The sequence below is a fragment of the Equus caballus genome, chromosome 9 (assembly GCF_041296265.1).
Source record: "Equus caballus isolate H_3958 breed thoroughbred chromosome 9, TB-T2T, whole genome shotgun sequence".
NCBI classification, from domain to species: Eukaryota; Metazoa; Chordata; class Mammalia; order Perissodactyla; family Equidae; genus Equus; species Equus caballus.
This window is the reverse complement of record NC_091692.1, coordinates 78,340,369-78,358,346: the sequence shown is the minus strand read 5'-3', so window position 1 is coordinate 78,358,346 and position 17,978 is coordinate 78,340,369. Positions and strand designations below refer to the sequence as shown.

At 37.3% G+C, this 17,978-nt stretch overlaps 1 protein-coding gene across 3 annotated transcripts in view; it reads right to left on the bottom strand.

Moving 5' to 3' along the window:
• Window positions 1-17,978, bottom strand: part of COL14A1 (collagen type XIV alpha 1 chain) — a 216,380-nt gene that overhangs the window by 119,831 nt on the left and 78,571 nt on the right. For all 3 annotated transcript variants that reach the window (XM_005613198.4, XM_005613197.4, NM_001163870.2), the window contains 7 exon segments: window positions 16,958-17,087; window positions 15,282-15,427; window positions 12,521-12,650; window positions 9,232-9,371; window positions 2,821-2,947; window positions 1,274-1,413; window positions 647-779 (listed from right to left, as the gene is read on the bottom strand). In XM_005613198.4, the coding sequence (XP_005613255.2) occupies window positions 647-779; window positions 1,274-1,413; window positions 2,821-2,947; window positions 9,232-9,371; window positions 12,521-12,650; window positions 15,282-15,427; window positions 16,958-17,087 (946 nt within the window).

Genomic DNA, 17,978 nt, shown 5'->3' with positions numbered 1-17,978 from the left:
CTCTGCCTCTGTCCCATCCTGTCATCCTTACTTCCTTACAGATGTATTTCCCAATTAAACTCTTCAATAAACCTTCTGGATGCAATTTTCTGTCTCAGAATCTGATTCCAAGGAACCCAAACAGAGACAATTTAAAATGCGGTTAATACCTCATATTTAAAAAATGAAAGGATGAATGAATCAGTGAGTGAATTTTGTACAAGATTCTTGGAATCAAGATCAACTTGGGAAATTCCAGAAACTCTTGGACATATTAACCCTAGGTTTATTTGTTTGCTTGCTTATTCATTTATAAATTATTTAATCTATCCATCCATCCATCCACCCATCCATCCACTCAAACAGGTATTTATTGTTCAGTTAAGATATGCCAAGTACTGTGCTAAGGGCTCAGGATATAATGGTGAACAAGACAGATATGGTCCCCGCCTTCATGGTGATAATAGCTTAAGATTCTAAAACGCTTCACGTATCAGTTTCGTTAAAGGTGAAAATATATGAAAAATTCTGGGGGAAAAAGAGAAACTGAAGCCTCTGTAGCTTGGGATAAGGCTGATAGGGAGAGAATCTGGTTGGGTGAAGAATGTGTCAGAATGGATGGATGGTGGGAGCTCATGAAGTCCGTCTTGGCCAGACCAAGACTTACGTGTGGTCCCAACAGCAGTCACCACCTCACTCTCACTTCCATCGTCCAGTACAGCCAGCAGTGAAACTTCATACTCAGTGCCAGGCTCCAGGCCTTCAACAACATAAGAGTCTTGGTCTTCTAAGAGGACAATCTGAAAAGTATTTGGTGCTTAGTAACTGGGTTTGCTTGAATAACAAAGGAAAAAGAAAGTTGCGAAAAAATAATAAAAATGAAAAATGTTATCCTGAACGTAAGCAAGAAACAACAAAGCATAAAGAACTCCCGGGCTGTTGAATTCAATCGTAAAGTCAAACCAGAGACTTTATTCCTTTCAAGTCCCTTGGCAAATAAAACTGTTGGATAAATACAAAAGTGGCATTTTGAGATTTTATTAAATATCATTTATGAAAGCCAAAGAATCTAAAAATATATAAAATATATAACTAAAGCCCTAGAAACAATGCATTTTAATCTTAGAAAAATCACGTGATTTCACATTTATAGAACTCCATGCCATGCAAAATATTGATTACTTCTGGGATTCTCGATCTATTTTAAAGTGAAGACCAATTCAAATGCAGCAGTGGGTATTCACTTCCAGATAAATGGTCTGTATTAGTTTTCAGTCCATTTCAGGCAACTCACCTCTTCGGCCCTCCCACCATAGACTGGAATCCACATCAACTTGTGTTGCCCTTCATCAGCAGAGAGGGGATGCCAGGTCACTCTAAAACTATCTGTCGTCACCTCATCAATTTCCAAGTATTGCTGGGCTGGAACTTCCTCTGTAAGCCAAGGAAGGAGACTCTGTTAGGGATCTGAGGAGGCAAGAACATCAAAACTCAAGCAGCTCCCAAGGCCAGCCACAGGAAGAGAAGACTCTGAGGAATTTCTTGCTTTAGGAAAGCATATGGAAGCAGGAAAGCAGCGTTGATCAGTCCAGCGTGACCTTACGTCTCTGTTTCCAGCGTTTACCCACAGCACAAATTAAGAAGACCATACACAGCAGATTCTAAAATTTTCCAGTAATTTCCAGAATCTTAGATTTTCTATTTGGCTCTTTTCATTAACTATAAAAAATAAGAGTGCCATATTCATTATTTCCCAAAGATAATATTTTCCAAGTATTTCAAGGAAATTAGCAAAACAGTGCCCTAGAGGCCTAAGAAATGTCCCTTTTAACTCTATTCCCTTGTGTGTCCAGTAATAAGTTAAATCCTAAAGAAGAACCTTCGTCCTTTCAACTTGTACATATGGCTGCCATCAGAAGGGAAATATAATTTATCAGATCTTTCACTATTTCATGGCTTACACACTTTTTGGATGTATAACAGAAAGCTTAACATCCAACTACACCCGGAATTAATCGTCAGTTCATTGACTTTTATTATTTTAAATCAGAGATTTTAAACTCTTTGACAGCACACCATGAGAAGTCCAACTAGAGTTAGCCCTCAGGAGATTTTATGAAATTACTGAAATTTTTTCTGTGAACATTATTTTTCAATCCAGCTTATTTCTCCTTTCTCTCCAAATTACCTTTTCATCTTCATATAGCACCAAATTTGTTTCCATGTGCAATCAAAGATTGGTTTAGAAAACAAAAGAATTGTTGCCACCAAGAGGCAAAAATATTTTATATTTATTGAGTGATGACAGGATATATAAAGAAAAGGAAAATAATGCATTCATGCCTTATTTTAAATTTTTGTATTTAAAATACCCCATATTGTTGTATTAATATTTTAGGCTGCATGAAATACAATATGGCTATGGACTGATGTATTAGGTTCAATAATATGGAAATGCCACTTTTTTAGGTCAATTGTTGGATATCAGCAACTTAGGAAGTTCAACTTAATATATACAGATATGAATGGAAGAAAGACGCGAAAATTTTACAACGATGGAACTTAAGAAATGATGTGAGATTAGAAGGAGAACAATGTATGTACACTTCTACCTAATTGAGAATTTTTGAATTTAGCTGGTCTTTTTTCTCTTTCCTTTGCTTTGGTAGGGAATAATTTGCTAGAAAATAATTGGCCAGGATGACTTGTAGTCACTCAATTCTTCATTTATTAATAATATTAAAACATAGTCTCTTGAAAATCACCGTTGAAGAAGCTGCTCTGGCTTCTGGTTTCCCTATAGTTTCTCTTGGAACCTTTCCAAACCGTAATAAGGCTTACCTGTGGTGAAAATTCCTGTCAGAGGTTCTGACTGCCCTTCATCATAGATGGAGAAGATGGCAACAGTATACTCCGTGAGGGGCGTCAAGCCTTTCAGAGGGAATGTAGTAACAGGATCAACTTCAACCTGCAAAAGAGAGAAGTCAATAATAGCTATATCAGATGGTCCCTAAGTACAGGAAACAGAAGTCATTTTACTATTGTCTGCAGTTCACTTGGCTGGCAGCAGAGCTATAAATACTGCAAAAATGATTGAATTATTAAACCAGTTTATACATACACATTTCTAATCTTATACCCTCAAATAGATTACCTAGCAGTTAATTCTCAGGACAGCTTTGCAACCAGTATTATTTCCATTTGTTAAAGACAGAGAAAGCAAAGTGCAGACAATTTACAATGCTAATATAAATAAATATAATGTTTCCAGCCTGAGCTGTTAGGAGCTGCCAGTTTTTTGCTTCACTGCCTGGGCTCTGCTGACTGTGACTAAGTGTACACAATTACTCCTATAAAAGTTGCATAGGCGAGCAATCATGCAGGCGAAGGATCAGGAGACATTCAAATTAAAGATAAGAGTAAATATTTGAAATGTTCCTTTATCTTCCACAGAGAGACATATTTAGGAAAAATATATACCAATTTCTTTAGGGCACATAAGGGATGGAGTTCTGGGGATAAGGGGTGAGGGTGTAAGGAAAGGGAAGAATTAGAAAAAGGAACAACAAAGAACAGATCTTGACAAAAGAAACCATAAAGTAAGAGAAGACAGAGTCCTGAGCAAAGTCATCCTCAGCGTAAGAGGAAGAATAGACACAGCTTTACCACTGAGAGGTTGGGTGTTGGCCAACTGAGCTACATAGCACAGGGGACATAGTGTAGACCGAGTAAATGGTGCCCTCACCCACATACATACATTGTATACACATAGTCTCAAAGGATCCTCACAAAACCCCTATAAGGCGGGTACTTAGAATGAAATGTGCTAGCTCTGGTGATACTCTAGGGAATTAAAGAAATGTACCTATTTATCCGAGAGCAGACTCTGCCAAAAAAGATCCCCCTTAAAATGTCTTCAAGAGACATTTTTGAGCAATATCAATAACATCTGTTATTTACAATGCTATCCATGAGTAACTTTACTGCTGCCTGGGAGTTAAGAGGAAAGTGACTAAGCTCACTGTATATATTTGCTCATGGCAGTCAAAGTGACCTTTATCAAAACATACAACGCGTCACTTTCCTTTTTAAAACCTTCATGGCTATCTATTGCCTTCCAAATTAAAACCAATCCCCTGCGATGACCTCTTGGTCTTACATAACCTGGAGCACTGCTCCTTTTTTCTGCCATACTCCCAATCACCTGCTGGGCTCCAGTCACACTGACCTTCCATCAGGCCCATGTCTTTCCCACCTCAGGGCCCTTGCACATGCAATTCATTCTGTCTGGGACCCTATTTCCCTAGCTCTTTTCAAAATTAGTCCTTCCTCATCTGTCAGGTCCATGCTTAAATTTCACCTCCTCAGAGGGGGCTTCTGTTTCCACCTAGCTCAGCAGGATTATTCTCTAACACTGCCCTTGTTTGTGTCTTCCCTAGCACCAATCACAGCCTGAAATTATTTTATTTCCTTATGTAGTTGCTTACTGTTTATCTCCTGCATAGAGTGTAAGGCCGTTGAGGGCAGGACCTTGTTTAGCTTCTTCATCACTCTATGTTGAAGTGATTTTTTTTTTTGAGTGACTAGAATAATAAATGAAAATGAAGATGGAGGTACCAAAGAGCCTTTTTAAAAGAGATAAAAAAGGGCTCATCTAAACTAAGAGCCAATCCAGAAACCATATACATCTCTAAGGAATCAACTGCAGTTCAAAAAAGAGCGTCAACTTTGGGGAAAAGAGTTTCCAGTTTCACCCTTTTGGAACTCTGAGTCACTCCGTTAGAAAGGGCCAGCTGATCCCAGCCTTTTCACTCACCCCAGACATGGGAGTGAAGTCATCTTGGAAGTTCTAGCCCCGTCAAGCTCCCAGATGAGTGTGAGAGTCACCCCAGCTGACACTTCATGGAGCAAAGACGAGTTGTCTGTGTTGAGCCCTGCCCAAGTTGCATAACCATGGGTTGTTATTTTAAGCCAGGGTGTGTTGGTTACATAACAATAGTTAACTAAAAATATACACTATCTTCTTCTGAATCTGGGCCTGATAACATTATAGTCATTCTTAGCATTCAGTGTTTACTCCTGTCTGGGTACTATCTGCATACTTTACACACATTAATTCTCTTAATCCTTACACAACCGTGTAGGGTAGCAAATTATTACCCCTAATGTGAAGATGAGAAAGCGAGACTCAGAAAAGTTAAGGAACTTGCCCAAGGGAAAACCAACTAGTACCTAGGACTTAAACACAAGTGTTTCAAACTCTACATCCTATGTTCATAAACACTATCTACAGTGGTCTTCATTATTTAAATTCAGAGAAAAGACAGATCCACATACAAAATATGAGCTCAAGACATGTTCTTCTAAACTGCATTTACACACTGCTTTCTGCTGTTTTGAATTGTAACTTTACATTCGTTGCCTTATTTAGTCTGCTCCTCCCCCCACCAAAGCCTAGGTGTTCACAATAACCATTTTACAAACATGGAAGCTGAGGCCCAAAGACCTTAACTCAACTTCCTGGAGCCATGAAACTATTAAATGGAGTGGATAGTTAGGGCTTGACTTCTAACTCTCAAATCCATGACAAATAGGAATTTTGTGAAGATATCAAAATACACAAAAACAATTAAAATCAAATTTTCTTAGGTACACCCAGAGACAAAAGGGAAAAAAGTGTGCATATACATGCACACAGTTTTCCCCCTTTTTAATATATATGCATAACATATATATGTTGAAAAGATCTAGTTTACTTATTAAAGCATTTTACTTGATACTGAACAGACCACATTTTATGCATTAATTATTAGTTATTTTATTCATCAAATGAAAACTTTTAGGTATCATTTATTTTTATTAGTTATGTTTCAGACAAAGTTCTGGAACTGATTTTGTTGGTAGTACTTTGAATATGTAGGGGAAGGATTTGGGAAAATGATAACAAATTACTATGATCTCATTGTTATGCAACTATTATTGAGAAGAATTTTTCAGTCTAGCTAAAAGGTTAACTTCAGCCTAACTCTGGGAGGAATGAAGAAAGAGGTCCTGATGAGGAACCAGGGAGTTGGGCTCTGTGGTTGAGTCATGGCTGCTGAGAACTGGAGCGCCTCTCAGAGCATAAAAGCTGTGGTCTTTCACTTATATAACTCAAATGGCAGCACTTAATTCTTTGTTTGCACATTTCCCCAAATTCTGTCACACTAGATGCTATCTGAGATGGCTTCTGTCCTTAGTTTGACAAGCCATGCTTTGGCAGCAATTTTTATAAGGATTGCAGGAGGTGGTCTCTGTAAAGCTCTCAAAACAGTTGCTAGCTCAGGGGAACACTCAAGATGCATTAGCTGCCATTATTACCAACATCATTGACAGTTGTGTAAGTGCTCTGTTTTATTTTTCTTCCTCAGTCTCCAAAAAGTTGGGGAGAGCAGCAATGCTTCGGGAAAGATACAGAGGAAGTGAAGGAGGAAAGACGGGAGGAAGAGAAAGTGAAGCCGAGAAATAGAAATGTTGTCAAAAGCAAAGATTTCACAATCAATTACATGTTATAAACTAAGTAGATTTTAGTTGGGACACTTCAAAGTTCATTCCAGAAAGTTTTGGGAATTTCCTAAAAACCCAGTTGTAGCATTATCTACAAATAAAGTTTAAATTAATAGAAGTTATAGCAAAATATGGTAGGAATACTCACTCTCAAAATCATATATTCCAAAATTAGGTAACGTACTATTTCTCTTAAACAAAAGACACTTCTCCAGCAACTTCTAATCTCAATTGCATGGTTAAGAATTAAGAAATAAGAACACACACACACACAGACACACACACACACACACCTCCCCCCCAGTCAAAATGGAAATGTTACAAAATCCACACATTGTGTATGCATTTTACCCAAATAAAATTTTCTCAGATTTCCATTTGTAGTCTATTTATACTCATTTTAAATTCAGTTTTACCAAACATAGTTTTCTAATTTCCCAGCACAATACAAATTAGAAATAGCAAGCACCAAAGGCGTCCCCAAGATTGAAAAACACTACACAAAAGCACAACAAATTTGTATATCCCAACATATATATTAGTCTGGGGTCATTCTTTACAAAGGCAAATAATGTAAAATGCCATAACAGGCCACAACAGCTATAATTTTTTTTAGCAGGGAGATTCATGCTGAGCTGGCATTTGTTGCCAATTATAATTTTTTTTAAATGAATGTTAACTAGACCTATTGTGGTGATCATTTTGCAGTGTATACAAATATCGAATCATTATGTTATACACCTGAAACTAATATAATGTTATATGTCAATTATATCTCAATAAAAAATAATAACAATTTTTATTATATAATTATATTTTCAAATATTACTCATATATACATATATATGATCGTTTATTTTTGTTTTATGAAAAATTATTACCAAAGGAGGGTGCTCCACAGTGAACAAATATTTACTGGTGAATACAGTTGTTCTGTTATTTTGGTTGTTCAATGAGTCAACACTTTTAAATTGGTAAGTTTCACATAAAAATAGAAATCCCTGGTCACTAGATCAAAGGTCACAAGATCTGGGAGCCCCTACCTGGATTTCTACGCAGCAGCAACCTGCAGGAGCCGACGCTGGCCGCATCTCGCATGGACATGTAAGTACTCCCTAGCATGTCTGTCCCCACCACACCCTAGCATCCTTGTCACTGCACCCCATTGTTCATTGTCATTTAGCATCAGTCTTGAATCGTCTTTCAGTAGAGAATTTCTTCTAAATCCATGTCCCAAAAATGGGAAAATGAAATACAGCCTAAGTTAGCCTCACGTTTCAAGAAAAACAGGTGAGAGTGTCTTTCTTTGCGGGTGTGACTACCTCTGCACATTTAATGGCATGCCTCACTCATTCATATTACCCGCCTGATCTTCCTACACAGCTGAATTTGCAACCCTTTGGAAAGTAGATTATTTATCACTGATAACAAAGAGACGCTGAGAGATCAGTGTTTTTGCTTTCAATCTTTTCACTACTCCAGACTCCAGTCTTCAAAAGCAAAGCAAACAGTCCAAATGATCCCAGCTTTGTCAGAATTATTTGCCCTCAGAACTTATGAAGATTTAATGAAAGATATTGAAACATATTTCTGTATGGTTAGCAAATGTACAGTTATCGTCCATTCCTGACCCAATGTCCCGTATGAGGGTGCATGTGGCAAAATACTGCTTGGACTTAATTGTAGGAAAATTTTGTCTTGGCATATGAAAATACTTGCTTTATTTAGTCAGAAAATAGAACCGATGTAATCCAACACATTTCCCTCTTTCTCTTAGCTTCTTGGACCAAGATAAGGAATAAAAATAACTTTGCCATCTTTCCTGCTAAAGCATATTTCCAAAGAAGGGATTTCTGAAGAGCATTAGTCACTGAGTGCAAAATACCATATCTTCATGGGTTTCAGTAAGTTCCATTATTTGAAAGTATCTTCCTACACAAAACTTGAATCATCCAGTTTTCAATTTAAGCTCATCTAACCAGGGCCTTTCAGATGCTAGTTTACTCAAAATCAGAGGGATAAACTAGATAACACTGACATTATTTCTAATTTACTACTTCTATGAAGATACATACCTCTCACCCCTGTCCACCAGGGTGGACTGTACTTTCCAAAGACGGCCACATCCACATATATCTTCCATCCCACATGCTTCCCACCATAGGTGGGACCTGTGTTCCTGCCCATCCTGAATCCATGCGGGGACTTGTGATATCTCCTACCAATGCGGTGTGGTGGAGGTGATCTCTGTGACTTCTGATGTTGGAAACTAAAGAGGACACAGCTTCCTCCTGGCTCTCTCTCTCTCTCTCTCTCTCTGTCTCTTTGGACAAGTGTCTGGGGACTCCTGAGCCAACATGTAAAAAGTCTAGCTCCCCTAAAGCTGTCACACTGGAGGCATCATGTGAAAAAGTCTACTTAGAAATAGAGAGAGCCTCTCCAGCTCACAGCTGATGCAGTCTTCCCAGGCCAGGCACAAGACGTACGAATCAAGAAGCCATTATCATATGCCAGCTCCAGCTGCTATCTGGCTACAATCGCATGAGTGACCCCAAGCCAGAACTACATGCCCAAGCCTCAATTCCTGATCCACAGAAACTGTGAGAGAAAATAAATACTTAGTATTGTTTTAAGCCACTATGTTATGAAGCCATAAAAAGCTAACACACAATCATGGAAAAATAGATATCGTGTTCCACAGCTTACCTCATTGATTTCAGTCCCGTCTGCATTGTTATATGCAATTCGATAACCACTGATCTTTTCTGAAGATGGGTCCCAGGCTAACCGAGCACTGTTAGAGCCAACATTGGAGATTCTCAGGTTTCTGGGTGGACTTAAGGGCACTTCACAGTAAATGGAATAGAAAATAATTAAAATTTTAAATAACATACATGTAAAAAAGACAAAAACAGCATCTTTGAGTTCCAAACTACTTACATTTAAAAAACTTCACCCAGATAACTTATGACAAAGAAAATTAGTAAATTAACAAAGAAAAAAGTTTTCCCTATACAGAATGCTTGGCAGTAATAAATTACATATGCTTAGAAATAAATAAGATTTAGATAAATTTCCTGTGCCTTTCGTCTCCAGTCAATGCTATTATTATAGCCTGATGTAAATAAGAGAACTAGTGGGTCAAAAACCAGGACACCTGAAATTAAATCTTAGCTCTTCCATTTAACTATCATATGATTCTGGCAAAGTCACTCTACTTCTCTGCTCTACAATTTCCCACGTGTAAAATGAGGGTGACGCCCATCTGCCATCTCCACTTGAGCGTCTATAAGGTATTTCCAACTTAACTTGTCCAAAACTGAACCACTGACTCCTGCCACCTCTCCAACCTTCTCTCTCAGTCTCTCCCTCTGAGCATTTAGAAACTCCATTCTTCCCATTGCTCAGGCCAAAAACCTTGGAGTCATCCAAGATTCGGATTTCTTTTTTTTTTTTTTTAAGATTGGCACCTGGGCTAACAACTGTTGCCAATCTTTTTTTTTTTTTTTTCTGCTTTATCTCCCCAGCACCCGCCCCCCGCCCTGCACACAGTTGTATATCTTAGTTGCATGTCCTTCTAGTTGTGGGATGTGGGACGCCAGACTCAACATGGCCTGACGAGCGGTGCCATGTCCACGCCCAGGATCTGAACCCTGGACCGCCCAGCGGAGCACGCGAACTTAACCACTCAGCCACGGAGGCGGCCCCGCGGATTTCTGAACATATGTCACCTTCTCAGTGGGGCTTTCCATCATCACCTTATGTAGAATAATCCTTCCACCCCAATGCTACCCATCTCCTTCCCCTCATTTATTTTTTCTATTGAACATTTATTGGTCTACAGTCTCTCTCCCCTGATATATTGTAATCGCAGAGGACCAGGGAATTTGGTTTAATTTTGTTCCCAGCTTTATCCCCAATATAACAAGTATTCAATAACTATTTGTTGAATCAATGAGGAGGAGACCTGCCTTGGATAAATCCCAGTGGCTTTGTGAGACCAGATAAAAATAGACACTTTGCTGTGGCTTTAAAAAATACTTAAAGAGGTGTTGCTATTTTTACAGATCCCTGACTACCAATTCCACAGCTTTTTGCACTTCTTCAAAGACCCCACTGTGATGCAACAGATGAAAACTTGTCAATAATGTTTGAGTTTCATGAGTTTTTACAGGTTTATAGCAAAAAGAATTGTTAAGATTTATTGCTTGCTTTCCATGAGTCTGAGACTTAACACATGTTATCTCATTAAATCCTTACATTAGACTGCAAGGATAGAGCTATAATGAGCCCCCTTATATAAATCATGAAATTGTGGTAACTTGGCCAAGGTCACACTTTGTAGGAGCAGAAGAATAGTTAGAATTTAACCCAGACAACTGATCAATTGATTCGAGACCCTGTGATATAGTGCTGATAAGCCAGCAGAGCAAAAACCTGCAAGATAAATGACAATAATTATCAGCCATAGCCACAAACAGGATGCCTCCTAACCCCAAAAGCCAATTCTTTCATTGATTCAATACATTTTGATTATTTGGCAATAAGAGGCTATGGGACTTAGTGGGTCTCTTAATACTTAAGAGAATTAATACCTAAGAGCCTCCTTAAGGGGCTAGAGAGAAAGTGTAGGCAGGAGAAAAGCAATATAAGTATTTTAAGTGTTGTGCACACGTAGCTCTAAATTCTTCTGGAGTTCAGTTAAATTTGGCAGTATGGTGGAACAATGTCTGGTTTCCTTGGTGCATTAAAATACTAATCTCAGGAACGGGTACCCAGGACATCATTTTTTAGGAACTTTAAAAAAAAAAAAAATCAACCACTAACGGTAGGAAAGAGTCATGCACTTTTTTTTTTCTAAATATAAAGAAATGAGTATTCTGAGTGAAAGAGAGACGGGCGGTTGGGAAAAGTTTTTCTTCCAAACTGACACAGTCTCAAAATTCACTGAAGTCAAGTGATATATCAGATGCTTTCTAGCATAATTCATTTCTTTTCTTCTGTTTTGGGCTCTCCCAGCTTTTTGTTTGATTGTCGTTTTAATTACACTGGTGTTTCTCTGATGAGCAAAAAACAGCATAGCCTTGACCAACAAAGAATGGATGCAGGAGAAAACGTCTTTCCTTCTCATTGAACTTCTGTGTATGTTTCCCAAGTAGAATCTTAAATACAAAAGTACTGTAAAAATTGTGCTCCAGAGTGATGTGCAAGACTCCAAGTCTCCCCACACTTATTTATGTTTCAAAACACCATGAATAGAGCCATCTTTTTAATGGTAGGTAGCAAAGCATTGCTAGTATGCCGAGGTAGCATTTTGTCTTTATCATATTTTCAAATAAAATAGATGATTACATACATCTCCTAAAAATATTAAAAATTTTCAACATTTAGCTAAAATTACACTTGCCAATAAAATTTGTATTCAATTTTTAAAAACTAATTTTAATAATAATAGTCTCAGATAAGAAGGTGTCCAAAAATTTTGAGAAAAAAGTGTTAATTTGGATGATAGTGGGGAAAAAAGAAAAATTGAGTAACTATGTACTAAGTGCTTTCATCTGTACTGCTATATTTAATCTTCTATCAACAACATGCTGTAAGATTATTGGTCTTCCTTTTAGAGACTCAAAAATGTTACATCACTTGCCCGTTGTCACCCAGTTACGATATGACTTGAGCTGGAACTCCCACCTCATCTGTTCTGATTCTAAAGCCCATGTTCTTTCTCCTGTATTCTGATCTAGCATTTGGATTTAGACAAAAACACTGGTGGCAACCACTAAAAGATGCCAAAGTTCAGTTCTAGCATCCAAATGACTCGCAATAATAACAAGATGAAGAAACACATTTCCTTCCCCATAATAAAACACACATTTTCTTAAGTTACAATTAGTTCCTAAGAGGTTCCAATCTAAACCAGGATTTCAAATTCAGAATCCCAACGTTCGTTTGGGCTTTTATTACAGCATTTCATCTGAAGGACCGAACGGCTCACATGTTGTTTCTTGTCCTGTAACAGGATCGCTGGCCTCTTCTCCAAACATAGCATAAACCGTAACTGTGTATTCCGTATTGGGTAACAGCCCCCTCAATTCAATGTCTGTGTGGGTGTCTCCAATTCTCATCTGGAAAGAACACATGTTATCAGATCATTTGCCAATGTGTATTATTCATGTTGATTAGCGTGGAACTGAATAAAGGTGAAACTTCATGTAAGAAGACTTTGTCTCCTCACAACTTCATCAAACAGGCTTCAGTTATCAGTTTTTCATTGTCTCATGTCATTTTCTATTAGGAACAGATGCTATGGAACCATACAAAACTGAATGTACCCATGCGTGCTGTTTTAGGATAACTCTTTACATGTGGACAAGTGGCAAATGCAGCCAGAATAACAGTGTCAAATATTTGGTCCCCAGAAGAGTGTGGGTGGAATTGAATCAGAAATGTTCTCTATAAAGAGTATAAGCTCCAAGACAGCCTGTTGGAGGCAGGGCCAAGTGGGCGTCTGTTACCACGTGGCTAATTCTAACCAGTCTCTTGGCTGGATGCCCACTTTTAGCTTCAAAAGTAATTGACCTTAAGTCAAAGGGGACCAGTTTTACTGCCCCCTTCAACAAAGGGACCTGTCTACTTGGATTCCAAGTCTCTTCCAGTCTTCAGAACTGATCAACCCACCTTGATGCTCAACTTGGCAATCTGCTTTTTGATTCTGGGATGATTTTTCTGACCGTTAGAGTCAGGAAAACTAGCAAACATTCTTAGTGGTGTGACAACTGAATGACAACTGCATGACAAGACGTTTTTATTTTTGTTTTAGAAGGCAAAAGTATCTCCATAAACAGTCTTCAGTCACACAACTGCCAGCATTATTTTCAAATTAAAAATTTTAATTTTGAAATATCTCATCATATATAACATAAATGTAGAGAAAATAATATACCCTGATGTACCACCACTCAAGTTTAATAAATATTAACATGTTATCATATTGACTTCAGATCTCATTTTTAAAAGAACTAATACATTCAATAAAACACAAGATCTTTTTCATTCTTTCTGTTGACCACCTCTCCCCTAATGTTGAGGTGTATCTTACTGATCCACCTTTTTACTTCTACATACATATGTATATATTTGTAAATAATACATGGTTCTGTATTTTTAACAACGTACATAAATGGGACCATATCAACATAATATTTTTCCCCGTCAATACTACATTTCAAGATTTATCCATGTCAATACACAGGGACAGAGTTAACGTTATTTAATTCCTTTATGGTATCCTTTCTATAAATATGCCACTATTTTCCATTCCTTGATGAACATGTCAGTTGTTCATCTGATCAAGTGCCTACATTGAAAAACCCTTGGAGGATGTTTCCCTATGATATATACCCAAAAATTTGTATATATCTTCAACTTGATAAAATATTTCCAAGTATTCGACAGGCTAATTTACATACCAATTTATATGAGTAGTTTTGCTTCCCCACATGCTCATGAATATGCAGTATTATCAGACTTTAAAAACTGTTTGCTAATCTATTAGGTAAACTGATATTCCTTTCTTTTTTATTTTTCTCTTTCCCGGTAAAGCTGAGCATCTTTCTAGCATCATTTGTAAGTCTCCCTTCTGCCAAAATAATAAGATCAACATTAAACTCAAATGGGCAAAAGCCGTCTAAATCTTGGAAAGAAAATAACACGTGTCATCAATGCTCTCTGCTCTTGATGCTCAGATTCACCATATTTCTGGCCCTAAAGATTTCTGTCACCAGAGGCAGGTTTTAGATGATGTTCAAGAATCGAGTACTGAATTCCCTCTCTTAGCCACTCCATTGGCCTCGCCAAGACACTCCCAAGTGTCAGAGACATTTCCTCTTTACTCCTTGAATATCTATATTATGGTAGTTGTTCCCTAAAAATTAATTAACTAATAATTAATATTTACTTTAAATATTTCATTTGCATATTAATTTAAATTGAGGACTAAATTAATTATTTAAAATTAATAAATTAATTTAAAATGAGGACAAAAATAAATCATTTGAAAGTCAAAGATTCATTTAAAATAGAATAAATGCAAAGAAATCCACAACAATGAGATACATTTCACTACCTCTCAAATCAGTAAAAAAAATTTTCCAAGTCAGTGTACATATGGGAAAACAATCGTTTGAAAATTTCATATAACAATATAAATTATATAAAATTTCTCTAGAGTCATTTCATAATACACAGTTATACTTAATAATACTTAAGCCTTAATAATTTGCATACTTAATACTAATTTGCATACGTGGTAATTTGCATGAAAAGAAACTCCATTTCTAGGAATTTATCCTAAGGAAATAACCAGACAACCATGCAAAGTTATATGTTGAGAATGGCCCCAAAGGCATTATTTGCAAAGCAAACTAGCTAAACGTGCAGTAACATGAGATTAATTAAACGTGACCTCTAAAATGACTATATAAAAGATTATTTAACAGCATGAAAAATATTCACAATAAACAAAATGAAAACAGAAGACTGCAAAACTGTTTCCATTTTTTTGTGTTAAAATGCATTGAAAAAGATTGTTAACTAAATGTTAACAACGGATATCTCTAGGTGGAATTACAAGCGATTTTTTTTTTCCTTTTGCTAACGTGAATTTTCTAAATTTTATACATTAAATTCTTGTGGTAAAAACATCGATTTTAAGGAAGTCAAAGACTCTAGGACTCTGGTAGGCAGCAGGTAGTTACCTCTTTTTCATCCCCAGCCAGGCCCTCCGTGAGAGGAGCGTAGAGGATCAGGTACCCTGAGGCTCCAGCCACCGGATTCCATTTTGCCCTCAGACTGTTCTCAGTCACATCATACAGCTCAAGGTCAGAAGCTATAGGTAAAGCAACTGCAAGAGGAGATATTTTTTTAACGTTCAGCCATTTATCACTGTGCTTGCTTATTTCAAAGTATCTATGCATTAGGAGCTACTAAGTAAACATAGCTTATTTTTCAGATAATTTTCATCCTTAAATCTGTTCACATAGCCATGTAAGCCCCTTCCGGGAGAGTAAACATAGCGACTGTTTAAAATCAGGAACATCTTCTAGTTTCTTACACCCCACTACAGTGATGGACACATTTCTCTGGGAGCCAGTCAAGAGCAGCGGGACTATTCTGACCATCATTTTATGCCCATTACCACACACAGTGTCTGACATGCAGTGGCCACTAAAAATAATTGTTGGGTCACTTAATAAATGACAAAATGGGTGGCTGGACAAACACATACGTGAATGAATAAATACTCATCGACATAGTTAATTAGAGACAGTGATAAGATTTCACTCAGTCAAATGCAACAGAGCTTGAGAAAAATGGAATAATCAAGAAATAATATTGGCCATATTTGAGAGGTAAGGAGAAAAGAATTAAGGATAAATTGCAAGTTCCTGGGTTAAATCATGCCAATGAAAACCATGAAACATTGCTGTTTTCAAACATAATTCTAAGCCCTCCACCATCGGTTCCTACCTGCTTTTCCAACCACAATATCAAGTTTGGGACCATGCTACACAGGCAGCTCCCTGTCACACTTCTATCGGAGTGTCTATAGTATTTCTTGCGCTACTTTGTTTGCATGTCCTTGGCTTGAATTCCCTCTCTTACTGGACTAAAACTTCCCTGAGGGCAGAGATTGTCGCTAAAATGTTTCTGCAAAGCAACGGTCTTAACATCTGCCTTACAAACTGTTGCAGGGATAAATCCAAGAAAGTATTGGATGTGGACTGTGATCGTCAAAATGCCTGGCACATTGTTATTGGTGCTGTTTACATTGCCACTGTTCTATCAGAGGCAGAATTTTTAGACCAACTTTGTATAGTGCCTAGCACGTAACAGAAACTCAATTAATGTTTGAAATAACTAAATGAGTAGGTGATCATGTTTATTACAACTATATTTTCCCAAGATTCTCTGAAAGTTTCTGTGTGTGTTATCATGATCATGCTCAAATAAGAAATTACTAGCATTCAAAAACTTGTTTTAATTACAATGATATGAATAATGAAAAGAGATGTAACATAATTTCCATGGTATTCTACCAGACAAGAGAGCAACAGAACTACTGAAATTCAAGCCCAGTGCTTAGTTTATAACACGCATTCGCTAAATATTGTTTATTAAATGATTAATATTTTGCACCCTTCACCACTGAGGTTGCTCTATCCTGAACATACCAGAGTTTTATAACATCCCTCCCAATATGTAGCACCTGCAAAACGCGACTATAGCACAATGCTGCATATACCGTGACAACTATTTTCTATGAATTTGATTCAGGATGCCCTCAATACAACCTAAGCAGAATTCCAGTTTAGGAAAGGCCATCTACGCAATGATGTACAAAGTCAGAAGTGGGATAAAATTCAATACATACGCGTAGTTTCAGTTCCCCGTAGGCCTTCACTAGCAGTGTGGGCATATATTGCGAAGACGGCTATCTGATATTCAGTTAAAGACATCAAGTTCTTCAACACTGTGGACGATACACTTCCATCCACCACCGCCTGTTTAAAGAACAGTTCGAGGAATGAGAGTATGGAATATCTCAGATGCAGAATTGAAATCAAAAAGCAAAAATACCTCTTATTTTAAAGGCTACATGAAAAAAAAAAGCAAAAATACCTCTAGCAAGATCATTTCATTAAATATGTTCTTATTTATGCCACATCCTTTTTTCCACTGTGGCAGTCAATTCTCCTTAAATTTTACATGAAGTGATGCATCTTTTATGGAATATGTACGAAAGTACCTTATTAATTCGTATCTAACGGAAATTGTGTCATTTTCAGGCTAATTATCATCCTATTCATGTTCACTTAATGACAGCAGACATGTGAAATTTTTCCATGGAGCTTTGGGAAGCATTTAAAAGGTTTATTAGTCATGAAAAAGATAGAACCAGTGGAAGCACTCTGATTTTTTTTAGTCCAGATGATTTAAAACTCCATGATCTACTTCTCTAACACGTAAAAAAGAAATCATAAATCCTGCCATAATACAGAAGAAAACTGTCAAACATGCTGAGGTCAATCAGAGGTTTGAACAACAAAGGTTAGTACTTCAAAAAAAAAAAAAAAGAAAGGGAGATTTCATCACATTTTAACATATTCGCCATGAACTGCTGATTCAAAGATAGGAAATAGGAAGGATCAAATCACCAGGCAATAGGCGTCCTCTCCGGTGATGGCCAACTCATGAAAAAAGATGGCCACAGACGCTTTATTACGGCTTCTCCATTGCACTAATCTCCACAAATATCCAGGAAATCTCAAATCCTGGAGGACTATATGACCACATAATTTGAAACACACAGACTTCATTAAGGCAGAAAGTTGAGACCACTCCCCAAAAAGAAAGAATATATGAATAGTAAAAAGGGGTTCTGGCCAGATCAT